This window comes from Nicotiana tabacum, chromosome 18 (genome assembly GCF_000715075.1).
Source record: "Nicotiana tabacum cultivar K326 chromosome 18, ASM71507v2, whole genome shotgun sequence".
Lineage (NCBI taxonomy): Eukaryota > Viridiplantae > Streptophyta > Magnoliopsida > Solanales > Solanaceae > Nicotiana > Nicotiana tabacum.
Genome location: NC_134097.1, coordinates 78,782,927 through 78,810,910, shown reverse-complemented (window position 1 = coordinate 78,810,910; position 27,984 = coordinate 78,782,927). Strand labels below are relative to the sequence as shown.

The window sequence follows — 27,984 nt, the reverse complement described above, 5'->3', positions numbered from 1 at the left end:
TTTTTCATAATATATAACTGCATTAGCATTAATGATTGAACAGATTCATACAAACAATGCTAGTAAAATGTATGAAAAACTCATTACAGGACACCTTACAGTTTACTGGAACTTTCATGTTAGAAGATAGCCAAAACCAAAACCAAATCTGTTGATTGAGTACACTTGCAGCAATGAATGCTTCACCTCATATATCAGAGTCAAATCCAATTCAACTATAACTATATTAAGTTTGATAATGTCACAGCATCAATCAAGAAAGTTTCAGCTTTTTTGAAATCCCAATGTTTAGTGCAAGTAACTAGAGAGATCTCAATATCATTCTAAAAGTGTGACACTTCAAATGCCCACTCCCCTTTTACTGGATCATAAGAAACAAATTCTGCACCATGCACTCCTGCTTTCTTAATAAGCATATCTCTGTACTTGTTAATCATTGGTCCATCTGTGTACTCCTTCCCGTTCGATTTGTTGATGCATCTGACATTAAGGAGAGTTATCTCAGCTGACTTGTTGAGGCCTTGTCCAACTGGAGGTTTCTTGCTCTCGTCCATATAGATGATCACCTCACGACAGTTAAAATGGACAGCAGAATCAAGATCAAGCTTCCGGACATCTGTTTCTCCCAAGAACTTGATGCTTCCATAGCCATGTCTTCCTACCACAAAGTCCGTCACGTGGCTACAGAAACCAGGTTCTTCCTTCTCCTTTGATATTAATTCCTGGATAGGAGGAACTGTGTAGTAATCAGAACGTTGGAGCTTGGGCATTATGGCATCAACATCCTTATCATCATGCTTGCTATCCATGGCTTCTTCAGCAGCACTTTCAACTGAAACTTGAAAACAAGGTTTCAGCTTTCTAGAATTATCATAATGCATCTCTTCAGGCGCTAAGTTGGGCTTGCCACAACTGTCATTAACTTTGACTCCATCATGCATCCCTACGTTTTCTTTAAGTTAACAGAAAAAGGAATTAAGAAGTTTGAAAGAGCTAATCAAATAATATGCAATTAAACAAAATGCAAACTATAAAAGTGTTAAAACAGAAAATATATTCTCTCTTTCCCCTTATTAGAATGCACTGATGACTACAGAAGAGATTAACTACTTTCTTGCTAGTCAGCTCTATCTTTTTCTTCTCTCTCTTTGCTTTAATGGTAGCTCTACTGCTTTATCCTTGAAATATCCAACAAACTATCAACTTGAAAAAGAGCGATACATATTGCACTTAATACCTGTTGCTGGATGAGAAGAGATGGCTGTAGGAAGTGTTTCTCCAACATTTGGAGTCATTCCTGGGTGCAGAGGACCAACGAACAGAGGCTGCGAGAGTAGTAACAACTTAAATGTACAACACCAGAAAGAATTGTTTCACATACCATAATAGAAGTGCTCCAAACTTTTTTTTTGTTAGTTTTCCTTTCTCCACCAATATTATAGACCACAAGGTGGGGATATACATTATTTATGACAGAACGCAAATGGCACAGGTATACAAATGAGATCCAATTGCAAATAGGTTAAGAATCACTTTTTGAATGAGATCCAATGGCACAGATATACAATTGCATATCCAACATACTTTTTGACTTGGACCAAGTGGATAGCCTGTGGAAAGCTGAGAGGATGTAGTCAAGTTCTCCAACCCAATAGATACATCACAAAGTCTTGGGGAAGTAGGCTGCAGCTGGCAGGAAGATTGAAACTTGTTTAGGCAGTTCGAGCATAATGTGGATTGTGGAGCTGCTCCTGTAGTTAAAATAGGAGCGGAAGAAAGGGCAGAGGTAATCGGAGAGCTAGAATCTGGTTTCAAAGGTGCAGCAAATGGACTTAAATGGATCCATGGAGAAAAAGATACATTTGAGGCAGTAGATCCTGATGAAGACTCCAATGGTTTACTTTGTGAAATTGATGCAGCCCCTGTAATACCAGCAGCAGATATTTCACTTAGTCAAATAGACAACTTTACTTTTCATTTTTTTGAGAAGGACAACTTTACTTTTCATTGAAGATCCATGGGAAAACAAATGAAAACTCAAGAAGGAAAGAGACATTAATGAAAACCAAAGTTAAGTGTTACCTTTGTTTGCAGATTCATAGTCCTCTAACCTCAACTCCTCGTGGCTTTTATTAGAATACATTGGCATAGCAGAGATTGACAAAAAGTTTAAATATTGTCCTTCCACTTCTCTAGTTGCAGCATAAGATGCCACTCTAGTTCCAGTGCCAGTTGGAGTGGTGATAGACTTCTCTTTTGATAGAGAATCAAACTCTGCTCTTTTCATGACAAATGGATTAGGACAGTGACAATAAGAAGGTTCTCTTTTCATGGCAAATTGATTTGGACAGTGACAATAAGAAGGTTCTCTTTTCACGGCAAATGGATTTGGAGGATGAAAATCAAAAGTTTCTCTTTCCATGGCAAATGGATTTGAACAATGACAATAAGAAGGTTCTCTTTTCACAGCAAATGGATTGGGAGGATGAAAATCAAAAGGTTCTCTTTCCACGACAAATGGATTTGGACAATGACAATAAGAAGGTTCTCTTTTCACGCCAAATGGATTTGGAGGATGAAAATCAAAAGGTTCTCTTTTCACGACAAATGGATTTGGAGGATGACAATAAGAAGGTTCTCTTTTCACGGCAAATGGATTTGGACAACGGCCAGAAGAAGGTTCTCTTTCCACGGCAAATGGATTTGGATGATCAAAAGTTGATTGGTTAAATACTGGTGATTGAAAAGTCCTTGAGTTGTCAATGACACCAAATCCAGATGTGCCTGAAACACCAAATGAAGAATGATATGTTTGACCAGCAAATTTCACCCATAAAATATAGATAATATAATAAATTGCAAGGTAGATTTCCTTGCTATCTAAAGATATAGAAAACAAGTTTAGCATAGCTTTATCACCTAACTGATAGTCCTCAAACCGCAACTCCTCCTGGCTTTTATCTTTATAAGTGTGCATGCCACAAATGGACTGAATTGTTTCACCTGGTCTTGTGCTATCTTTCTCTGGAGTTGCGATGTATGATGCTATTCTACTTCCTTTCTGATTGAAACCAAATGCTGCCTTTCCAAAACTAAAGCTCTTGAGCAATGGTGCTGTACTTTCTTTACCTGGTTTGCAAATTTGATCAAGATTGAGCACTTAACATATCCAAAAAGATAAAGTAAGAAATAAATAATATTTAATAAAAACTCAACATGGACTACTGAACAATATGGAGCATGTAGTAATGCACACTTAATGGTGTATTCTCCTATATCAATCACATAGAAAAAGATTCTCCCTTAGAATGTTGAATAATCGGTATGAGAAAAATGGACTATGAAGTAAATGGTTGCTTACCTGAGACAAATGCTGCTGGCTGGTCAAAAGGCCTTGGTATGACGAGGCCACCAAATCCAGATATGCCTGAAACACCAAATGAAGAACCACATTATCTACATTTACAGGACACAATCCTCCCCCAGAATGTTGAATAACCTGCTCTAGTACATGGGAAAAAGGGACTATAATGTAAAGCTTTGTCACCTGATGTGGATACTGCTGGCTGGACGAAGGAGTAGGAACCAAATGCGGAAGTGCTTGACATGCCAAAGTGTGAGTTGCTTGCAACACCAAATGCAGGAGCTGAAACACTGGCATCCCTGGACCACAACAGAGGTTTATTGGCCACACCATTACCTTCATATTTCTTTCCAAATGTTGATAAAGTGGACGAGCCAAGAGATCTGTCTTGCGTTTGAAAAGCTGTAGCATTGTTTGCTGCATTAAATGTTGTGGTTCCTGCAGTTCCAGAAGCAGACTGAATTGATTTTCTAATACACTAAAGACAACTACAAGCATCAGTAGCAGGCACAAGATTGGTTGAATAACTTCTCCTGAAATAGTAAGCAAGAACATTACCCACCATACTGAGATATTGCAGTTATTACAAACATTTGGAAAAGAGTACAGCTCTATGCCAATTCATTGCATAGCTACTTTCACGAGAAGATTTTGTATTTGGAACAATTCCATAGCCACCTTAGAACTATTCTAGAAAGGAAAGTATGGTATCTTTGCTTTCATGAAATTGTCAGTATTAAAGAATAGCATCTAAGCGTTTCCCTTCCTTGGCCACAGGCAACAGTGAATGCTATGCTTTAAGATTTGACAAATAAAAGGAAAAACATATTCAAAGAAGTGGTCTTTTACTTTTGTATTTAGACAGAGATGGGGGAGAGTTCTATTAAAAATTTAGTTGATAAAGACATAATGATGGACCAAAATCAAGCAAGAAGCTGATGCAATTAATACTGTAAAAGGTGAACAAAAGAACAAGATGATGATAAGGTGAAAAATTTTCTGAGAACTTCAAAAGCCTGATCTTTTGGTATGGATGTGACCATGCAAGCTGAAACTCTTCTAAGTAACAATAAACAGATATATTCTGCCATCCTGGGGCTTCTTAGGGAAAATTAATTGCCTATCCAAAATCGGTATGCTTAAAGGAAAAAAATAATCAAGTTATATTCAAGTTCTTACCATTGAAAGACACTGCACTTCCAATAGGTTGAGCAAATACGGATGATGCTGATGAGGTTTCTCCAAATGCTCTATCTCCAAACAGTGGTCTAGTCTGTCCAATTTCGGGTGTAGAACCAAACATATTGCTGCTGCTAAATAACGGATTTGAAGCTGCGAGAACAAGAGTATGAGAGAGAGAGAGAGAGAGAGATCACTGCAATTATGTAGTTCTAGAGAAAATGTAATCAACCAGGAGTAAAAGTGTTCAGAAGCAAAAACATACAGAAGAAGATAACTATGAGAAACAGAGAAAGCATGCTAGGTACTCAATGTGAGTATTACCTGCTATGCTAAAGTAGAATTTAAATCCACACAAGATGGGTAAGACACCGATTATTAATGTTGATATTCACTTGTCAATTTTTTGCATAACAATAAACGTCCAACAATTGCACAAAGCATCAGAAACTTTTGTTTATTTTGAGTTTGACATAGAATATTCATCAGATCCAGTATCCTTGCACTCTCTTCCTCTTTCTGATTAATAGAAAATGCTGGCTTTACAAAACCAGAGCTTTAGAGAAATGGTGTTGTACTACATTAATTTTCTAGTTTGCAAATTTGATCAAGATTGAACACTTAACATATCCAAAAAAAACTAAAGCTACGAAATAAAAAATATTTAATTATAAAAAAAACTCACCATGTGCTTCAGATCAATATATAGCATATAGTAATGCACATTGAACGGTATATTCTCTTATATCAATCAACATCATCCAGTTTACAGAAGAAGAATCTCCCTCGAAATGTTGAAAACCCTGCTCTAGTACATGAGAAAAATGGAGTATAAAGTAAACCATTGCTCACCTGACATGGATACTGCTGGCTGGCCAAAGGAGTAGGAACCAAATCTTGGAGTGCTTGACGTACCAAAGTGCTCGACTGTTGATTCGTTAAAAGGCCTTGGTACGAGGAGGCCACCAAATCCAGATATGCCTGAAACACCAAATGAAGAACCATATGTCTGACCTAATGGTATATTCTCTTAAATCAATCACATAATCCAGATAAAATAACAAATTCTCCCTCAGAATGTTGAATTATCAGCTCTAGTACGTGAGAAAAATGGACTATAATGTAAACAGTTGCTCACCTGACGTGGATACTGCTGGCTTGTCAAAGGAGCAGGAACCAAATGTGGGAGTGCTTGACATGCCAAAGTGTGAGTTGCTTGTAACACCAAATGCCGGAGCTGAAACACTGGCATCCCTGGACCACAACAAAGATTCATTGGACACACCATTACCTTCATATTTCTTTCCAAATGTTGGTAAAGTGGACGACGAGCCCAGAGATTTGTCTTGTGTTTGAAAAGCTGTAGCACTATTTGTTGCACTAGAGGCTGTGGTTCCTGCAGTTCCAAAAGCAGACCGAATTGATTTTCTAATCACTAAAGACAACTACAAGCATCAGTAGCAGGCACGAGATTGGTTGAATAACTTCTCCCAAAATAGTAAGCAAGAGCATTACCCACCATAAGAAATCCCACTGAGATATTGCAGTTATTACTAACATTTGTAAAAGAATACAGCTCAACGCCTTGCATAGCTACTTTGCCAAGGAGCAGATTTATTTTTTCAACCAATTCTATAACCACCTCACTGCTGTTCTAGAAAGGAAAATATGGTATCTTTGCTTTCATGAAATTGCCAGTATTAAGAATAGCATCTATAGCGTTTCTTACTGGGCCATAGGAAACAGAGAATGCTATGCTTTAAATAATTGAAAGATGAAAGGAAAAACATATTCGAAGAGTGCCTCTAGTTCTCGAATGCAAAATGCAATAGCCCCATCTCTATTTTTTTTGGAGAAGGGGGAGGGTTCTATGGAAAGTTAAGTTGATAAGACATAATGTTGGACCAAAATCAAGCACGAGATTGGTACAATTAATACTGTAAAAGGTGAACAAAAGAACATACTGATGATAAGGCGGACAAATGATATTTCTAAGACAAAATCAAAACATAATATTTGTGGTATGGATGTGATCATGCAATCTAAAAATTTTCTAATTAACAATAAATGAATATATTCTGCGGTTTCTTCAGGAAAGTCAATTGCCTATCCCAAAATCAGTATGCTAAAAGGAAAAGAAATAATCAAGCTATACTCGTTTTTACCGCCAAAAGACACTGAACTTCCAATAGGTTGAGCAAATACTGCTGATGAGGTTGCTCCAAATGCTCTATTTTCAAACAGATTGCTACTACTAAATGACGGACTTGAAGCTGTGAGAAGAAAAGTATGAGAGAGAGAGAGAGAGAGAGAGAACTATCAGTCACTATAGTTATATAATCAATTTGTTCTGGAGAGAATATAATGTAATCAACCAGCTGAAAAAGTAGTCGAAGCACGAAACATACAGAAGAAGAAAACTATGCAAAACAGAAGAAAGCATGCTAGGTACATATTGTGATTTACAAATTACATGCATGCATGCTGAAGCAGAATTTAAATCCACACAATATAGGTTAGACATCTATCATTAATGTGATGATTACTTGTAAATTTTTGGCATAACATTAAACGTCCAACAATTGTACAATCATGAGAAGCTTTTATGCATTGTGAGTTTGACAAAGAATATTCATCCAGTATCCTCGCACTCTCTCCCTCTTTCCTATTTTGTTAGCTTAGAGAGTAATACCAAGATTCTTTCTATAAATTAAATTTGGATAGCATGAATATTCAGCTCGCTTGAAAACACAAATTTCTGAAACTTAAAGGTGCTATCAAGGAGATTCAAAAATGTTCAAAAACATCACTCCGGGGATTTGATCCTGTATTTTTCTTATGTTAAAGGGGATTCAAAATTTTATATATATGTACTGAAATTTTTTACTTTTATCCTATTTACGCAATATAAGATTGAATCCATTTTGTTGTATATGGCTCCTCTACTGCATTAAGACCCACACATAAATCTAAACCCAAAAAAGAATTTTAAAAAACAACATTCTCTTTTTAAATTTTGAAGGATGCATGTAAAACAGAGAATACCCAAAGACAGAGGAGGATAAAAGCAAGTAATGTTAGTGTAGAAAGAACTCATTCGTGAGGTGAGGCATTTTACTTAAGACGAGGCCAGGGGTAAGTCCCGAGCCATGGGGCTTAAGCCTCACATATCCTTAAATTTTACTAATTTTTCAAAATAGTGTGAAATAGGAAAAATTACAAAAATACATAAATCATAAAACATCAAAATAAAATAAATTATTGAAAATTTTAACATAAATTATAACAAAAGTATGAATAATACAAAAAGTGAATAAGATATCTTAATTCACAAATTATCTACAACATCCTAAAAAGCTAATATCAAAAGTGAAAAAAACATTCTTTAGGAGAGGAAATTATATATATATATATATATATATATATATATATATATATATATATAAGAAGTAAATAAATCATGAAACATTTTTTAATACTATAATTTCAAACTTTCTCTTCAAAGAACATTCTTTTCTTTTGTGAGAGAACAATTTTTCAGATAAATTAATAAATGACTATTAGTCTTATAGAAATAACTAACAATTTCATAATGCAACTCTAGAATTGTTTGCTTTCAACAATTTAAAATTTTGACAAACACAGTCACAACTAAAAGAGTAATGTGTGAATCAGCTCCTTATAGGTAGTTCACTCGGTAACACTTAACTATTATATTAACAAGTTATGTACCTCACGAGCAAGAGAAGAACAACAACGACCCAGCAAAATCCCATAAGTGGAATATCGGGAGGTACGCAGACCTTACTCCTACCCCGAGGAGTAGAGTCAGTGGCTAAGCCAAGAAATGCTATTAGGGTGTTCGAATTTTTAACACCTTTTGCCCGTAGGTTATGCAACGATGTTCAAAGCAGAGGCGGATTTAGGATTTCCGGAGGATGGGTGCATTATTACTTTTTAAACAAAAAAAATAAACAAAAAGGTTGGTAGGGGATTTGATCCCCTTACCTTTGGCTTTGGAAATAAGAGACCAAAACCAGTGCACCACTTGGTCTCTTTTGAACATAGGTTCCATCAAGTATATATATTTATTTTCGCCAAATTATATACATCATATCTATACTTTAACCCGAGGACCACCGGTTCAAGTGAACCATGTTTTACATGGTTGATCCGCCCATAGTTCAAAGTCTATTTTTTAATCAATAACAAATAATATTTTACAATATACATAGTATAATTCTTCGCCGAAGGGTGTTAAGTTGACCACCATTGGGCCAACATAGCTTCGCCCTGGGTAGAGAGGCTGTTTCCGATAGACCTTCGCTCATCAAGAAAAATAAGATTCAAAGAGAAATAAGGATGATTGAATAATGAAGACCTAGCAAAAGTTAATACCTAAAGATTGAAAGGTCTATCAGAATCGACTATTATCATGTCGTTCTTAGTAGAAATTCAAATTCTAATTTGTGATTAATGAAGAGTAACTTTTGAAGAGTCAATGGTTTGTTAAGCAATTTTCAGAGTTTATAGTTTCATAGTCATCTCTTTTAACATAAACTTACAAGGCTAATTACAGAAAAATAGCATAGACAATTGTTGGACGAACCCCATGCATTGGACGTTGGGTGCGTAGAGAAATTAATCGCACAAACTTTCAAATTACAACCAAACAAGCAAGAACCACGACAGTAATTACACGAAAAAGAACATTGCAAGTCTCAGTTATCAAGAATGAATGACATTAAGAGGAGGACAAATTAAAAAGAAGAATTTTACTTACATGGGGCGGAAAACAACGACATTATGTATGATCTTGGTATATTCTTTCACTAGTGGAATGTATGTATGGGAATGAAGAAACATTGGTCGTATATATATACATATTGAGAAGACAGAAGTTGAGAGGTTGCATATTCTGTACGCAGCCCAGTAAGCTTGTTTAGCTTATTGTTAAAGCTAACTCGGTTCACGCTGTTGCCGGTTTAACTTTCCGGTTCTTTCTTCTTCTTTTTTCTCTTCTCGGTTTTTACCTTTTCTCTTTTCCCGCTTTTTTCTTTTCTTTGGTTTGTCAGATTATACTCTCTTTTTTATTTCAAGGTTTTTATTTTTAGAAAAAAAAAAAGAAGAAGAAGAAACCCCTAGTCATTTTTATTGCAAAATATGTAAACCTATTTGCTCCCTTTGTTTACAGAAAGTTATTGAAAACTTTATTTTATCTTTGTTTTAAAAAATCATTTTTTTTTTTCACCCAACCACTATTAGAGGGAGGGTTTTTTTTTTTAGGAAGCACCTCTAAGAATAGTTTGTCATATTCTTGAAGAAGATGAAAAAAAAAACTCTTCGGATAGTTTGTTTGATAAGAAAATATTACGTTTTTTATAAATTTGGGAGAACAAAAAAGTCTACTCTTTTGCGAAGTTAAAAACTCCTAAACAAGTAGTTGAATTTATTCTTGAACTTTTATGCTCATATTATGTCGAGGTACTGCCAAAAAATAGCAAAAAAAGAAAAACACCTTTTTTTATATTCAAAATAAATAACTATATAGTATATACTTTCAATTTTATTCGTAATGTCATAATTATATAGCAACATAAATTTCATGAATTGTTTTAGGGCCATATGTTTCAAAAGTTAGTTCTTTTTTATATTGTGCTCAATCAAACACTGTGAAAAACAAATAATTGTTTTTCCGAAAATAAATCAAATGGTTCGAAAGGCTTCAAGAAAACATCAAGGTAATTATGATGTTGCTAGTTCAACATGATCGCCTTATAACATTTGGGCACATTATTTTTTTTTTTGGTAATTAGTTAGATTTTTATTACCAAAATTGGAGTTATGTACAAAATACAAACACTGAATATTAGACATCAAGTCCCAACCTTCAATCTAAGCTTAGAAACTAAAATAGCAAAAAGATCATCTCAATAACAAAAGTAATTAGGCTAGGTAGTAATTTAAGTTCTCCAACCACTTTGCAATCTTCACCTTCATTGAACCTCTAAAGTGGATTTCCTGAACTATCAGTCTAGCCAGTACCTCTGTACTCTGTTGTTTGCCTTGAAACACTCTATAATTTATTTCCATCCACACATGGTAAACAGCAGCCGCTAATAGCATTCTGTATACCTCAGCTCTTGGAGTTCTCCCACTAGCATATTATATCGCCCACTGTTGTTCATCTTCCCAGGCCATTGGATTTCTAGTGACACCTATCCAGTTGAGCAGCTTCTTCCATAGTTGTGCAATGGTCTCACAAGTAAAGAATAGATGGGCCAAGCTTTCATGATCTTGCTCACATAAGGGACAAAATTGATCTTGAGTCACACCCCACTTGAATAATCTATCTCTGGTATATAATCTCCTAAGTGCAGTCAATCTCAATATGAAAATCCATTTTAGTAGACCTTGGTTGTGACACACAAGTTTCCTCCATGCTACTTTCTGGAATGTACCTCTTAACTTCAAGTAAAATTGCTTTGTAGAGAACTTCTCCATGCTCTGTACCTCATTCAATATATAGCCTGCTTCATTAAAGTACTTTGTGGTTTTCAAAATCTTCTGAACAATCCAAGATGCTTGCTTCGGGACATCTTCAAACATATTCATGTTCCTCCCATAGTAACAATAAATCCACTTCACCCAAAGTTTATCTTTTTTCCTATAAATATTCCACAACAGTTTACTAATTGCCGCTTTATTCTAAACTGCAATGTCTAGAATATTTAAACCACCTACCGACCTTGGATAACAGACCCTATCCCAAGCTAACAACGCTTTTTTTGACAACTCAGTACCACTAGACCAAAGGAAATTTCTACAAGTAGCTTCAATGAATTTAACAACTTTCTTAGGTAAGATGAAAATCTGCGCCCAGAAGACTTGTATAGAGAACAACACTGACTTTATCAATTGGGATCTACCAGCATAGGATAAGAATCTAGTAGTCCAGGATTTAATCCTTCCCAACATTTTATCCAAAAGAGGTTGGCATTGAACAACAGATACTCTCTTGGTGCTTAGAGGGATCCCTAAGAATCTAATAGGGAGTTCCCCTTTGCTGATTCCCAAGAGATTATGGATTTCATTTTGGACCTCATGTGTAACACCTCCATAGTAAACAGAGCTTTTGCTCAAGTTTGCAATCAAACCAGAGACCTTAGAAAAACTTTGAAACCTATCAGATAGCATATGAACAGACATAACATCCCCTCTAAAAAATAAGAGTAAATCATCCGCAAACCCCAACTGGATCAGATTCATTTTAGCACATTTAGGATGGAAATTGAAATCATACAGTTTTCCTAATTGCTTGAGTAGCTTACTGAGATATTCTATTGTCATGACAAATAAGAAAGGAGAAAGGGGATCTCCTTGCCTCAATCCCTTCCTAGCCTCGAAAAGTTTAGTAGGCTTCCCATTAACGAGCACAGAATAAGAAACAGTTCTAACACACCCCATAATCCATTTTACAAAAATATCCGAAAAATTTAGACTAACTAGAATTTGCTCTAGAAAAACCCACTCAACTGAGTCATAGGCTTTCTGCATATCAATTTTTAGCACGCATCTAGGAGAGATTCCTTTTCTACCATACCCCTTTACTAATTCATGACTCAGTAAGATGTTATCAGTTATCACCCTCCCAGGAACAAAAGTTGCTTGGCTTGTATCAACCAAGGCGTCCATTACTTTTTGTAGCCTCCTTGTAATTACTTTTGATATCAACTTATAGAGCATAATACAACATGAAATAGGCCTGAATTCTTTAATTGAAGAGGGGTGTTGTACCTTTGGTATCAATGTGACAGTGGTGCAATTGATAGCTTTGAACATCTTTGTTGAGCTAAAGAACTGTTGGATCGCATCGGAAACTTCATCACCAATGATGGGCCAAGCTTTTTTAAAGAAGCATGCATTGAACTCATCACAACCTGGGGCCTTTAAGTCAGAGATACTCTTCAAAGCTTGACAGATCTCCTCCTTTGTAACAGGTTCAATAAGTTGGATTTGTTGTTCTCTATTTAGTATAGGGCCTTCTGCCATTATGCTAGGATGGATTGCGGGCAACTGTGTGGCATTAGCACCCAACAATTGCTTATAGAAACCTAAAATTTCATCTTCAATACCTTTTTCAGACTGTATCATCTCACCCCTGTCTGATACTAGGCTTCTGATCTGATTCTGAGTTATTCTATTTTTTATATTAGCATGAAAGTAAGTAGAATTTGTGTCTCCTAGTTTTAACCAATGTACTCTAGATTTCTGCCTCAATATGCTTTCTTCAACCAATATCCATTTCTCTAGATTTTCCTTAAGCTCTTTTTCCTTGATGTACAACTCATGTGCTGGTGAACTGTCTCTCATATGCTCATGTAGTTCAGTTAGTTGTTGCCTAGCTATTTGCACTCTCACATCAACTTTGGAGAAATTTGTTGCATTCAACATCTTCATTTGTTGCTTCATCATCTTCAATTTTAACCATAATCTCTCCATGGGGCTACCTCGTACAGGTGTGTTCCATGTCCTCTCAACAATTTGCAAGAACCCATGATGATCTGCTAAGTGGTTTAGGAATTTAAAAGGCCCAGCGCACTTATTCTATTGTTCTGTCAAAGTAATACACAATAGGGCATGATTTGAGAAGTATGGATCCCTCACAACAACCTCTAGATGGGGCCACAATGATAACCACACGTGATTAACAAGTGCCCTATCGATCTTGCTATATACATGATTATTGGTCCATGTATAATACCTCCCCACAGATTTCATTTCAGCTAAGCTCGTGCTATTTAGGAAGTTTTCAAAATCCCTTAGTTCCCCATCTTGAATTTGGCTGCCATTTTTCCTATCTTCCTGTTTGAGTACTGCATTAAAATCCCTCATAACTAGCCAGGGATCTTGAATGCCAGTTTCAAGTGATTTCAAGTCATCCCACAACCCTTTCCTATCATCTACGGTGTGAAGTCCATAAACTGCAGTAAATTCGAACTTCATATTTTTAGCAGAATCTCTAACACAACAATGAATATATTGTAAAGAAGACTGCAAGACTGTAACATCAACCCCCCTTGGATTCCAAACCAGCCAAATTCTTCCTTTACTATCAAGACAAGTATTGTCATACCAATTCCATCCTGAAACAATTTTATTGATAATTTGTGCAGTGTTTTGTTTCTTAACTCTATGTTCAATAATAGCTAGAATTGTCAAGCTTTCCTTCGTTATTAATCTCCTCAACTCCTTTTGCTTATACAACTTATTCAGCCCCTAACATTCCATGTAGCTATTATCATTTTGATCTAACTGAGAGATCACGTTCTTTCACCACCCTACTCTTACTAGATTGTCCCCTATCCACCACAGCCAAAGCTACTTGTATCATCTGTTGAAGAGTGTGTTCCGCCAATGGTGTAAAACCATTATTAGTTTCAGTATTTGTATCCTCAAGTATTACACCCTCTGGGTGCTTACTAGCAGAATTAGCTTTGACTTTCGCCCATCCCTCCTCTTCCTTTCCTCCGCCTCTTATTTCAGCTGATGTGTCTCATGAGGTGCGCACTTGTTATTCTTATTCCCATCTCCATTTGATTTTTGGGTTCCAGCTTCTTTTTGATTCCCACCTTCTTTACCATTCTTGTTCTGCCAAACTTGTTTGGTCTTTTTTACTTCAACTCTAGGTGGGATGATTTGCTTCTGTTGATTAATTTGGCATGTATGACCAAGTTGACAGCAAGTGGAGCAATACTGAGGTTTCGTGTATCAATTACTGTAACTATCTCTAGCAGAGGTCTTGTGATATCCATTTCAACCAGCACTCGAGCATAGGAAATTCTTTCAATTCTTGATGTGCAATCATCAGCAAACAAAGGTGTGCCTAGCCACAGGTTTATAGTTGATCATACAAGGTCCAGAAAACATTACTGCATCTCTACCATTAATACTCTGAAATCTCTCGACGAAATAACCATCATTATGATAATAGATCTTCGACTTAGTAGCATAATTCCCCTGACTTACAATAAATCGCTCTACAGCCCCAATCGTAGGTGAATCACCCACAACATACAAAATCATCGCTGACTTCCACTTCTCAGTTTCCCTTTCCACTTCAACCTTATCCAATTGCACTGTTTTAACGCCATCTTTGATTATAGGAGCAATAAATTGTAGTTTCATACCTTTGGAAGCCAGTGTGTTACCCGTGAAAAGGTTTGCCCAGGACTTCCCTTCATTACTAGCTTGCACCAGATCCAGTTGCCTTTGTGCTCCCCCATGTTCAATTGGTTGATTTGAGGAGGCGTTAGCTGCCTTCTCTTCAAAATTCACCTTCTGTGCCGCCGATTTCTGTATATCCACCATCCTTGGAGCTGAGATCTGCTTCCCATCTCTTGTGCTGTTACTGTTTGGAGGAGTAATCATAACCACCGCACGCGCTAACTCAACGGCTTTAGTTGAAACTAGGTCGGCAAGAGAGGTTTCATTCTGCTCAATCTCCGCCGTGGTCTTTTCGAGTTCATCTTCTTGGTATACTCTTCGATTTGCCTTGGCCAGCTTCACATTCGACAGTTCTATCTTATTCACTACTTTTTTCTGCCGGCCTCGAGCCATTTCCGGCGACGGCGTACGATAATTTCACTGCTATCGTGCGCTGAGAGGATATAAAAATTTACTGTGTAAGGTTTCTTAACAAGCATTTAGCTGCTGATAAGATGGATATCTATCGATTAGTAAATAAATGAAGTAGAAACGAGATTATAACATAATTATACTGCAAATATGGTAAAATATACATTACTGGGAATAGTAAATGATCAGAACCATTGAACAAAATGAGCAAATTGTATAATATAATATCAGTTACAATTGAACTGATAAACCTTAGTAGAATATTACCAAAACCAAAACACTGTACTAAAGCAAGAGCTGTAAACTAATCTAGAAGTGTGACACCCTAAATTTCCACTGCCCTTCCACTGGATCATACGAAACAAATTCTGCACTTTGCTCCACTGCTTTCTTAACAAGCATATCTCTGTACTTATTGACCACTGGTCCATCTGTGTACTCCTTCCCGTTCAATTTGTTGATGCATTTGACATTAAGGAGAGTTATTTCAGCTGGCTTGTTGAGGCCTTGTCCAACTTGTTGGGAATAAACCCCTTACCAAAATAATATTCACGATAATAAAGCGGAATAATAATGTAGCACCGAGATACGGTAATTAACAAGAATAAAAGAGTAACAATGACACCAAGATTTTTACGTGGAAAACCCTTCTGAATAAGGGGAAAAAACCACGACCCCGAGAGGAGCAACTGATATCACTATAGTAAGGAATTTTACACTTTGTAGGTCGGAGATAAATACTCCAAAGACCACTACAACACTCAAAAGAAATAACCCTCTTTTGATATTTCCACCTCACTACAATATCGCTCACTCTCTATTTTCCTCACAGACTATTTTCTTATACCTTGTCTGTGAAACCTCACTCTTTCTTTCTCTCTTTGTTGGTGTGTAGAAATGAGAGTTGAAGCTCTCCTTTTATAGCCAAAGCTTCACCCTCTAAAGCCTACAATATTTGACAATTTACACACACTTTTCACAATTCAACAAAGTTGGCTACCAAACCAAAGAAATTCAACAAGGTTGACTACCAACCAAACCAAGTCAACAAGGTTGGCTACCAAACCAAAGAAAACTCTTATTAGGCACATGCCTAATATTTCTTCAATGAGATGGACATCATCAATCTCCCCCTCCAGTCTCATTCATCCAGAGGAGGTAGCAATGTCTTCTAGTTTGAGTGCATGCCGACAAGTTCTTTGCATAGCTCGAACTTGTTCCTTGGTACCACCTTGGTCAGCATATCTGCAGGATTCTCATTTGTAGAAATCTTCAAGACTTTTAGAGATTCATCATCTACCATTTCTCGAATCCAATGATATCTCACATCAATGTGTTTGGTCCTTGCATGGTACATAGAGTTCTTGCTAAGGTCTATTGCACTTTGACTGTCACAATAGACGACATACTCCTTCTGATGCAATCCAAGCTCTTGAAGGAATCGCTTGAGCCATATCATCTCCTTGCCAGTTTCTGTAGCGACACTGTACTCTGCTTCAGTTGTTGAAAGTGCAACGCACTTCTGCAACTTAGACTGCCATGATATTGCTCCCCCTGAAAATGTAAACAAATATCCAGTAGTGGATTTTCTGTTGTCAATGTCACCCGCCATATCAGCATCTGTATAGCCCTTCGAGATTGGATCAGATCCTCCAAAGCACAAACAATCTCCCGTGGTACCTCTCAGGTACCTGAGTATCCACTTGACTGCTTCCCAATGTTCCTTTCCAGGATTTTCAAGAAACCTGCTGACAACACCAACTGCGTGAGCAATATCAGGTCTAGTACATACCATTGCATACATCAAGCTTCCGACTGCTGAAGAATAAGGAACTTTAGCCATGTTCCCTTTCTCCTCCACTGTTGTAGGACACATCTTCTTACTCAACTTTAGATGACCAGCAAGAGGTGTGCTGACTGGCTTAGAATTCTTCATGTTGAAGCGTTCTAGTACACGTTCAATGTACTTCTCCTGAGATAGCCACAACTTTCTACTTGTTCTCTCTCGAACTATCTTCATCCCTAGAATTTGTTGTGCTGGGCCCAAGTCCTTCATATCAAATGACTTGGACAGATCTCCTTTCAACTTTGCTATCAACCCCTTGTCTTTTCCTACAATTAACATGTCATCCACATACAATAACAATATAATAAAGTTATTCTCAGAAAATCTTTTGAAGTATACACATGGATCAGAATAGGTCTTTAGGTATGTTTGACTTTTCATGAATGAGTCAAACTTCATGTACCACTGCCTTGGTGCCTGCTTCAATCCATAAAGACTCTTATTCAATTTGCACACCATGTGTTTCTTTCCAGCTACTTCAAATTCTTCTGGCTGCTCCATATAAATCTCCTCTTCCAAATCTCCATGAAGAAATGCAGTTTTCACATCCAACTGCTCCACTTCAAGATCTAGGCTAGCTGCTAAGCTCAAAATTGTTCGAATAGAAGTCATTTTGACAACAGGTGAGAAAATTTCATCAAAATCAATACCTTTCTTTTGTTCGAAGCCTTTAACCACCAATCGAGCTTTGTATATGACCAGCTTGCCATTTCCATCTTTCTTGAGTTTAAAGACCCATTTGCATTTGAGTGGTCTTTTACCCTTTGGAAGTTCAACCAGCTTGTATGTGCCATTTTTCTGTAGAGATTCCATCTCTTCTTGCATAGCTTTCATCCACTGGTTCTTTTCTGGATGGGACAACACCTCCTTAAGACTTTCTGGCTCCCCCTCATCACTGATGAGGACATACTCTGTGGAAGGGTACCTGCATGACTCTACCCTTGGCCTCTCTGATCTCCTCAGAGGTTGAGGTTGTTCTTCTCCCTGAATGGGGTGCTCCACTTCCTCGACACCTTCATCAAGTTGCTCCCCCTGCTCAATAACCTCACCAGGTTGCTCCACCTGCTCGGCAACCTCGTCGGTTGTACTTTCTGCACTTGTGGGATTGTTAGAAGTAGAAGGAATAGTAACAAAGTTAGGAATTATACCATTCTTCGCTTTTTCTAACATGTCAGCAGCAGTTCCAACTTCACTTTCTCGGAAGACTACATCTCTGCTTCTGATGACCTTCTTCTTTACAGGATCCCACAGTCTGTACCCGAACTCTTCATTTCCATATCCGATAAATATGCAGGGAACAGATTTATCATCCAGCTTTGTTCTCTGCTCTTTTGGTACATGTGCAAAAGCTCTGCAACCGAACACCTTCAAATGCGAGTAGGACACCTCCTTGTTGGTCCAAACTCTCTCTGGGATTTCAAACGCCAACGGAACTGATGGACTCCTATTGATCAGGTAACAGGTTGTTTGAACTGCTTCACCCCAGAATGACTTAGGTAGTTTAGCCATTCTGAGCATGCTTCTCACCTTCTCCACAATGGTGCGGTTCATCCTCTCGGCTACGCCATTGTGCTGTGGGGTTCCAGGAACTGTCTTTTCATGTCTGATCCCATGACTTGAACAATACTCTTCAAATTCCCTTGAAGTGTACTCACCTCCATTGTCACTTCGGAGGCGCTTTAGCTTTCGACCCGTCTCCCTTTCTACTAGAGCATGAAATTTCTGGAAAACTTGAAACACCTGATCTTTGGTTTTCAAAATATAAACCCATAATTTTCGTGAAGCATCATCAATAAAAGTAACAAAATATTTGTTACCGCCCATTGATTCAATTTCCATTGGGCCGCAAACATCAGAATATACTAAATCAAGTATATTCAATTTTCTTTCAGACGATGTCTGAAATGAGACTCTGTGCTGCTTACCAAATAAACAGTAGTCACAAGGTTTTACAGTTGTACCTTTGGCATAAGAAATGAGTGATTTCTTGGCAAGAATCTTCAATCCCTTCTCGCTCATATGACCCATTCTTTTGTGCCATAAATCTACAGAAATCTCATCTTGTGCCGCGTTCAATTCACCTTGGCATATTTCTGCATTTGTCCTGTACAACGTGCCACGAGCAACTCCCTTTGCAATCACCAATGATCCCTTAGTGAGTCTCCACTTTTGATTTGCAAAATAACTCTCGTATCCATCTCGATCTAAAGCAATTCCCGAGATCAAGTTCATCCGCAAATCAGGTACATGCCGCACATCCTTTAGAACCAATGTGCATCCGACATTTGTCTTGATACAAATGTCACCAATCCCCGCAATCTTTGAGTAACTTGTGTTACCCATTTTCACTGTGCCGAAATCACCTGCTACATATCTGCAAAAAAGATCTCTTACCGGTGTGGCATGGTGAGATGCCGCTGTGTCAACCACCCATTCCGACTCTGGACCTGACAGGTGCATGCATTCCTCTTCCTCATTTATAAAGAGGACAACATTATCATTATTTTGCACCATGGCGGCTGTGTTGTCGTCATTCTTCTGGCCACTGGTTTCACCTTTGCCCTTCCTTGGATTTGGGCAATCTCTTTTGAAGTGACCTGGTTGATTACAGTTGTAGCAATTTCTGACTCTTGATTTGGATCGGTTCTTTGACTTCCCACGAGCTCCGGATCTACCATAGTTGTTCGAACTCCTTTGATAACTTCTGCCTCTACCTTCTGTGATGAGAGTCTGTCCTTGATTTTCAGGCTTCTTTCTCATCTTCTCATTGAGTAGAAGAGCCGATGTGACATCTTTCAACTCAATAGTAGTCTTACCGTGCAGGATGGTTGTTGCCAAATTATCGTACGAAGATGGCAATGAGTTCAATAGCAAGATGGTTTTATCTTCTTCCTCGATTTTCACTCCGAGGTTGGCAAGCTGTGTGATTATTCCGTTAAACACATTTAAATGTGACAAAAAATTCGTACCTTCACTCATGTGTAGGGCGTATAACTGCTTCTTCAGGTACAATTTATTTGTCAGCGTTTTGGACATGTATAGGCTTTCCAACCTTGTCCAAATTCCACGTGCAGTGTCTTCATCAATGATGTTATTTACCACATCATCTGATAAGTGCAACCTAATTGCACTAGCAGCTCTTTCATCCAAGTCAGCCCAATCCTCAGCTTTCATGGTATCAGGCTTTTTGGAATCAACATCTAGAACCTTGTGTAATCCTTGTTGGATGAGCAGATCTCTCATCCTTCTTTGCCATGTTGAGAAACCGTTATCTCCGTTGAATTTTGCTACCTCGTACTTTACTCCGGACATTTTTATTTTTCACCAAGTATAGTACTACCGATAGTGAATAGTATTTCAGTGAACGAGCAGAACCTGTGCTCTGATACCAGTTGTTGGGAATAAACCCCTTACCAAAATAATATTCACGATAATAAAGCGGAATAATAATGTAGCACCGAGATACGGTAATTAACAAGAATAAAAGAGTAACAATGACACCAAGATTTTTACGTGGAAAACCCTTCTGAATAAGGGGAAAAAACCACGACCCCGAGAGGAGCAACTGATATCACTATAGTAAGGAATTTTACACTTTGTAGGTCGGAGATAAATACTCCAAAGACCACTACAACACTCAAAAGAAATAACCCTCTTTTGATATTTCCACCTCACTACAATATCGCTCACTCTCTATTTTCCTCACAGACTATTTTCTTATACCTTGTCTGTGAAACCTCACTCTTTCTTTCTCTCTTTGTTGGTGTGTAGAAATGAGAGTTGAAGCTCTCCTTTTATAGCCAAAGCTTCACCCTCTAAAGCCTACAATATTTGACAATTTACACACACTTTTCACAATTCAACAAAGTTGGCTACCAAACCAAAGAAATTCAACAAGGTTGACTACCAACCAAACCAAGTCAACAAGGTTGGCTACCAAACCAAAGAAAACTCTTATTAGGCACATGCCTAATATTTCTTCAATGAGATGGACATCATCACAACTGGAGGTTTCTTGCTCTCGTCCATATAGATGATTACCTCACGACACTTAAAATGGACAGCAGAATCAAGATCAAGATTCCGGACATCTGTTTCTCCCAAGAACTTGATGCTTCCATAGCCATGTCTTCCTACCACAAAGTCCTTCACGTGGCAACAGAAACCAGGATCTTCCTTCTCCTTTGATATCAATTCCTGCATTGGAGGAGCTGTGTAGTAATCAGCGCGTTGGAGCTTGGGCATTATGGCGTCAACATCCTCACTTTCAAGTGAAACTTGGACACAATGTCCAGATTTATCATAATGCATCTTCTCTTCAGGTGCTATGTTAGGCTTGTCACAACTGTCATTAACCTTGACTCCATCGTCCATCCCTACATTTTCACAAAAAAAGAGAAAGAAAAGGAATTTAGAAACTTGAAAGAACTAATCAAGTAATAAGCAATTCAATTACACTATAAACTAGAAGGTGTATTCACTAGCTCTTTCCCCCTTTTAAGATTGCATTGATGTCCACAGGCGTGGGAAACTGCTCCAGACTTCAAGCAGATAAATATAGCTACATATGGAGAACAGATAGTGTTACTGCCTCTATATATATTTGCTTGAAATTTGTATACAAACGATTTTCCCTTTTTCTCTTGCTTTTTCATGTAAATTACGTTTACTCCCATTGCAACTCTAATAGCAAGTCAACTTCTTTATATATCTTAGATAAACTCAAAAATAGATAACAAAATCTAATCTTTGAAGTTATTTGATGCTAACTTGAACTATTAGAGGTTCCGAGTTTTGAACTTGTGGAAAGAGGTAATCTTAATGGAGCAGCCATAAAATGGTAGATCAACTAACATTACATGTGATGTCTCGTTTTCCTAACTATGATAATTGATATACGCATCTCCAGCTGAACCAATAGTTTCGAAATTAAAGCTAAACGTCTCAATCTAATAGCCTCTTGGTGAAAAATAGATTTTGATTTTAGTGGTGAAAATGTTTTGGATTTTATCAGCTCCTATATCTAATAAAAGAGGTGAAAGGAAGGCATGCAAAAGTACATTAATAAAGAAAGCTTACCATCCGCGGATGCATGCTTCAGTTGAGACAATCTACATAAATCAGACCCCAAAGGAAATTCTCTAGTGGTAGGACGAACCCAATCCCTTGGATTTTCCCTTGAAATGATCACATCTTTGTTGCTTACTATGCCAGAAGCGTTTTCTTTATCCATAAAAAAGGGAACCTGCATAAACAGAAATTAATAGTCCTGTTAGATTTTCCAATATTTTACTTTGAGCTGATAATTGAATACCAATAACTTGCATTTTGCATATGATCTCTTTGCTTTTTTCCCAACGCAAGCATCTATTATTGCACTCTAGATTTCTTTCCAGAAAAACAATACTACTTCTCACCTTTGGTTTATCACTAGTAGGATTGTATTTTTGAGGTGGCAACCTATGCCGACTTATAGATGAATGTCGTATTATCAACGAGGATCTTCGTCTGACCGGAGCAGTTTTGTCAGAAACCTGTAATTGCAACCAAAGAGAATTGTTCATAAGAACCTACAACATTTATTTTCACCTTAAACAGACAATATGACTTCAAAAATCATGGCTATAAAAACATAATAAAGCTGATACTTATTAGGGTGTGATTGGAACTTGGACACTTATTTTGTGCATGCAGAAATACCGGAAATCATTTATTCACACCTATTTGATGCAATTAAACAAATGAAAAGCCAAAGCCCAGAATCTAGAGGCCCGATCATGCTTAGGGAGGTACTTCTACCTTGGTAGGAAAAAATAATGAATGCAACATACTAAAAGTGAAAAGAATCTTATCGCGAATGTGCATAGAATGAATGGCATACAAGTTATTTTAAAGAGGCATACTAGTACACCATATAACTGCTACTGAGAAGTATGATGCTTTTTTTGAGACCAATGAAGACGTCCAGAACCGTAGGTTAATTAAACTTACAGGTAAGCTTGATATTCCATACTGCACGGATGTTGCCGAATCTGGGCGTCCAACGAATACCTGGACCGCGGGTTGTGTTTCAGAAGGAACCATAATTGGTGATGGCTGCAATCCTGTGATGCTTGGAGAGTAAGACCTGAAAACAGGTTAAGGTATCAGTTAGTGCACAAGCAAGAAGTAATACAAGGATCACAAAGGAAAAGAAAAAGAGAAAAAGAAGATGAATAACGGCTAAGACAACAACTGTAGAGTACTTACTAAAGCAGCAGAAATAGAAATAATGACAGGCAATTCTGAAAGCCAAAAGTAGGCATTTTAACAAGAGAACAAAACAGAAGGATAGCTAAGCTGGATTACTCACTGTTGCACATTGATACCCGGATGACCAACTCCTTGTCCATTTTCTGAAAGAAACAGCAGCCAGGGTGGGGATTAGTTTACATCGATTGTTAATCCAACATATTATCAATGTGAAAAAGTAAGTACCTGTTAATGGCTGAGAAGAGATGGCCGGTGAAATTTTTGCTTCAATATTAGGAGTCTTTTCTGGCTGCAGAGGAACAAAGAACAGTGGATGCAAATCAACTTAAACGTACAACACCAGAAAGAATTATTCCACTACCCACAACAGAAGTGGCCAAACTTTTTTTTCCTCTCCTTTTCTCCACCGACACCACAATGTGGGATATAATTTATTTACAACAGAAAGCAAATGGCACAGGTATATAAATAATATCTAATTCCATACAGGTTGAGAATCACTTACAGTAATTTGACTAGGAGCAAGTGGAACGAATGTGGGAAACAAAGAGGATGGTGTGCTTGGAACATTAAAAAGGCTTGGTAAAGTAGGCTGCAACTGCCAGGATGATTGAGCTGGTGCTGTAGTCGAGACAGGAGTTGGAAGAAGGGATGGCGGTGATACAGTAGGTAAGGTGGGCAAGTTGAAAGGAGAGAAAGAGCGATTCTGATCAAAATGATGGGCTGGGGAAGGTGAGACCAAATATGGAGAACTAGTAGACGGTGGAGACGATAGAGCAGAAGACGTTGATAAAGCCCATGGATTACTTGACGGAGAAAAGATGGAGCTAGTGGAAGAAGTGGAAGCCGCTTTTAAAGGTGCAAAAGGGCTTGAATTGGTCAATGGAGATGAAACATCTGAGCCAGTAGAGTTTAAGAATGATGTTTTGGTGGGGAATATATGGGAAACAGTTGACTGCTGTGACTTTGGAAATAGTAGGGTAGATAAAGTTGTGCTAGAATTCTCATTTGGTAGTGAGTCAATCCCTGGTCTTTTCAAGGCAAATGGATTTGGACAATGAGAATGAAAAGGTTGATCAACAGTTGATGGGTTAAATACCGGTGATGTGAAAGGCCTGGATTTGTCAATGACACCAAATTTAGATGTGCCTGAAACATCAAATATAGAAGCACATGTCTGACCTGCAAATTCACACATGAAATATATACCTATAAAATAAGGTAGAATTGCTTGTTATTTAAAGATAAAGAGAACAAGTTAAGCGTACCTTTATCACCTAACTGATAGTCCTCAAACCTCAACTCTTCGTGGCTTTTATCTTCATAAGTCTGCATGCCACAGATGGATTGAATCTTTTCCTTGCTCTCTTTCTCTTTAGTTGCAGTGTATGATGCCATTCTACTTCCTTTCTTATTAATACCGAAAGTTGACTTTCCAAAATCAGAGCTCTTGAGCAATGGCGTAGTAACTATTTTACCTGAATTCCAAATTTGATCAAGAAATCGATAAATATTTAATAAAAATTCAACATAGACTTCAGACCTATATGGAGCATGTAGTAATGCACATTGAATGGTATCTTATCTTATATCAAAACAAAATTCTCCCCCCAAATGTTGAATAATCTGCTCTAGTACATGAGAAATACTTATAATGTAAACCTTTGCTCACCTGACGTGGATACTGCAGGCTGGCCGAAGGAGTAGGAACCAAATATTGAGGAGTCTGAAACACTGGCATCTCTGGACCACAGCAGAGGTTTATAGGCCACGCTATTACCTTCATATTTCTTTCCAAATGTTGGTAAAGTGGACGACGAGCCCAGAGATTTGCCTTGTGTTTGAAAAGCTGTAGCATTGTTTGTTGCATTAAAGGATGTGGTTCCTGCAGTTCCAGAAACAGACTGAATTGATTTCTCTAATCACTAAAGACAACTACAAGCATCAGTATCAGGCATGAGATTGGTTGAATAACTTCTCCGGAAATAGTAAAGCAAGAACATTACCCACCATACTGAGATATTGCAGTTATTACTAACATTTGGAAAAAGAGTACGCTCTACGCCACTTCATTGCATAGCTACTTTTCTCAAGGAGCAGATTTATTTTTTCAACCAATTCCGTAAACCACCTCACAGCTCTGTCAAAGAAGATATGGTAACTCTGCTTTCATGAAATCGGCAGTATTAAGTATAGCATCTGTATCAATCCTCACCTGCGCCATAGGCGACAGAGAATATCATTTACTAGTAGATAAGCCATGGAAAAGCATAGTCAAAGGGTGCCTTTAGTTCATTCGCATGCAAAAACATCCAAAATAGCCTAAGTGGTCTTTCTTCTGAGTGTATAGATTTGGACAGAGATGGGGGAGTGTTCTATCGAAAATTCAGTTGATAAGACATAATAATGAAAGGGGAGCCTTGGAGCAACGGTCAAGTTGTCTCCATGTGACCTATAGGTCATGGGTTCGAGGTGTGGAATCAACCACTAATGCTTGCATCAGGGCAGGGTGCCTACATCACGCCTATGTTGCTCGGACTCTCCAAAAATGTCGTTGGATGCGTGTTGGATCCTGCAAAAGTAGTGTATTTTTGGAGGATCCGACACGGGTGCGGCACCATTTTGGAGAGTCCAAGCAACATAGCATCACACACCTTTGGGGTGCGGCTCTTCCCCGAACCCTGATGTTTTGTGCACCAGGCTGCCCTAAGACATAATAATGCACCGTAATCAAGCTAGAGACGCAATTTAACTGCATAAAGTTTCACAAAGAGGAAAAAAAAAACGTGTTGATGATATGGTGACAAGTGACTTTTTTTCTGAGAAAATTGCAGAACCTAATCTTTTTGGTTTGGATATGATTATGCAAGCGAAAATTTTCATAGCAATAAGCAGATTGTGGGATTTTCTTAGAGAAATCATACCTATTCCAAAATCATTATGCATAAATAATCGAGTGATATTAATGTTTTTACCACCAAAAGACGTTGAACTTCCAAAGGGAGAAAGTACTGATGCGGATGAGGTTGCTCCACTACTTCCAAACCATTGTGGGACTGAAGGATTACCATTACAGCTCCTAATCTGTTGAATTCCAGATGTAGAACCAAAAGGATTGATGCTGCTAAATGACGGGCTTGAAGCTGTCAAAAGAGAGAAAACAGTCGATCACTATGTTAATTATGTAACCAAGGAAGTTGTTCTACAACTATCACAATCAACCAGGAGAAAAAGTAGTCCAAGCATAAAACATACAGGATGAAGACAATCATGCTATGTAATTAGAGGCGGATATAGAACGGGGTTCAACCCATAATTTTTTTGATCAAACTATGTATACATATGCAAAAAACATTTAGATACGTATAATAAGATTACATTCTGAAAGCACTGACTTTAGATTCTAAATTCGCCTATGACTATGTATATATTGTGATAGCAGTTAAATCCACAAAAGATGAATGAATAGTCTATTAGTGTTACGATTGATGCTTGACAAATTTTTAAGAAGGAACTAATTAGACTAGGAAAGATTGCACAAAGCTTTAAAACTTTTATAATCTATCTATCTGGTCCTTTATATTCAAGTTGAGAAATCAATCACCTATTCCAAAATCACTGTGCAAAAAAGAAAAGAAATAATCGAGTTTTTACCACCGAAAGAAGGCGTTGAGGTTCCAAAAGAAGCAGCAAGTGCTGATGATGTTGCTCCAAATGGCACAGAAGGATTCCCATTCTGTTGAATTCCGGATGTAGAACCAAATAGGTTGCTACTGCTAAAGAGGCCTGAAGCTGTCAAAAGAACATGAGAGAAAACAATCAATCACTATATTAATTATGTAACCAAAGAAATTGCTCTACAAAGAGGAAGAAGACATAGTCGAAACATAAAACAAACAGGAAGAAGACAACTATGAGAAATCATACTACTATATATAATTAGAGGAGGATATAGGACGATTTCTGTGGGTTCAACCCATTGTTTTTTGTATAAATAAGCAAAAACATTTAAATTACATACATATAATAAGATTACTCTCATTCTGAAGATTCTGAATTTGCCTATGACTATATATATAATGTGATGGCAGTTAACTGTTCTTGACAAATTTTTAGGAAGACACTAGGATTTGGAAAAACTTTTTTTGTTATTTGATCCTGGTCTTTTTGTTTGGTGTATATAGTAATATACCAGCAATTATTCGCCATAAGTAACATGGGGAATCACATGAATGTTCTACTCCGCTGAAGACGAAAGTTGCTGAAATTTGGCTAGCATTTGGACATAGATTTGGTTGAAACTTGAAAAAGAATTTTTGAAGTTGCGTGAAAAAATAATTAGAAAAACCTGTAGGCAAAATCTATGGCCAAATGGGAACTTACATCATACTGTAAGTGTTTATCAATATAATTAAGAACTTATTCTTGTTCTCAAACATCAAGGATATGGAGAAGCCACACAAACTTTCAACTTAGAAGTTAGAACCAACAGAAAGAGAGGAGGAACAAAAGCAAGCAAACGTAAGAGCAGAAAGAATAAATTTCACTTACATGGTGCGGTATTATTTTTAAAGGCAAACATCGACATGTTTTGAAACAGAGATATATAGCAAAGAGCAAGATCACTGGTATATTCTCCTTAAAAGTTAAAATTGGAATGTTGGAAAAGACAATGGCCGTATGGGAATGAGGAAACATGATCGTA

General features: G+C 37.5%; 2 protein-coding genes across 9 annotated transcripts; both read right to left on the bottom strand.

Moving 5' to 3' along the window:
• Nucleotides 1-13,045, bottom strand: LOC107774146 (uncharacterized). Of its 5 annotated transcripts, none has more exons than XM_075236998.1 (12): nt 12,341-13,045; nt 6,699-6,816; nt 5,682-5,939; nt 5,396-5,524; nt 4,544-4,696; nt 3,548-3,802; nt 3,362-3,427; nt 2,920-3,129; nt 2,083-2,784; nt 1,585-1,922; nt 1,238-1,325; nt 1-952 (listed from the first exon to the last, which is right to left on the bottom strand). In XM_075236998.1, the coding sequence occupies exons 1-12, from the start codon at nt 13,043-13,045 to the stop codon at nt 324-326; spliced, it is 3,651 nt and encodes a 1,216-aa protein (XP_075093099.1). In that variant the 3' UTR covers nt 1-323. The 5 variants fall into 5 exon arrangements, with proteins under 5 accessions (XP_075093099.1, XP_075093100.1, XP_075093101.1 ...); XM_075236999.1 differs by having other exon boundaries at nt 1-943; XM_075237000.1 differs by having other exon boundaries at nt 1-832.
• LOC107774144 (nuclear pore complex protein NUP98A) lies at nt 10,340-27,977 on the bottom strand. Of its 4 annotated transcripts, none has more exons than XM_075237006.1 (12): nt 25,290-26,398; nt 24,952-25,164; nt 24,548-24,757; nt 23,785-24,461; nt 23,505-23,568; nt 23,380-23,422; nt 23,019-23,154; nt 22,445-22,561; nt 22,107-22,272; nt 21,033-21,403; nt 20,840; nt 10,340-15,696 (listed from the first exon to the last, which is right to left on the bottom strand). In XM_075237006.1, the coding sequence occupies exons 1-12, from the start codon at nt 25,318-25,320 to the stop codon at nt 15,491-15,493; spliced, it is 2,235 nt and encodes a 744-aa protein (XP_075093107.1). In that variant the 5' UTR covers nt 25,321-26,398; the 3' UTR covers nt 10,340-15,490. The 4 variants fall into 4 exon arrangements, with proteins under 4 accessions (XP_075093107.1, XP_075093104.1, XP_075093105.1 ...); XM_075237003.1 differs by lacking the exon at nt 10,340-15,696 and adding exons at nt 26,934-27,071; nt 27,831-27,977 and having other exon boundaries at nt 20,589-21,403; nt 26,255-26,422; XM_075237004.1 differs by lacking the exon at nt 10,340-15,696 and having other exon boundaries at nt 20,589-21,403; nt 25,290-25,494; nt 26,255-26,389.
• Nucleotides 27,978-27,984: the final 7 nt, after the last annotated feature.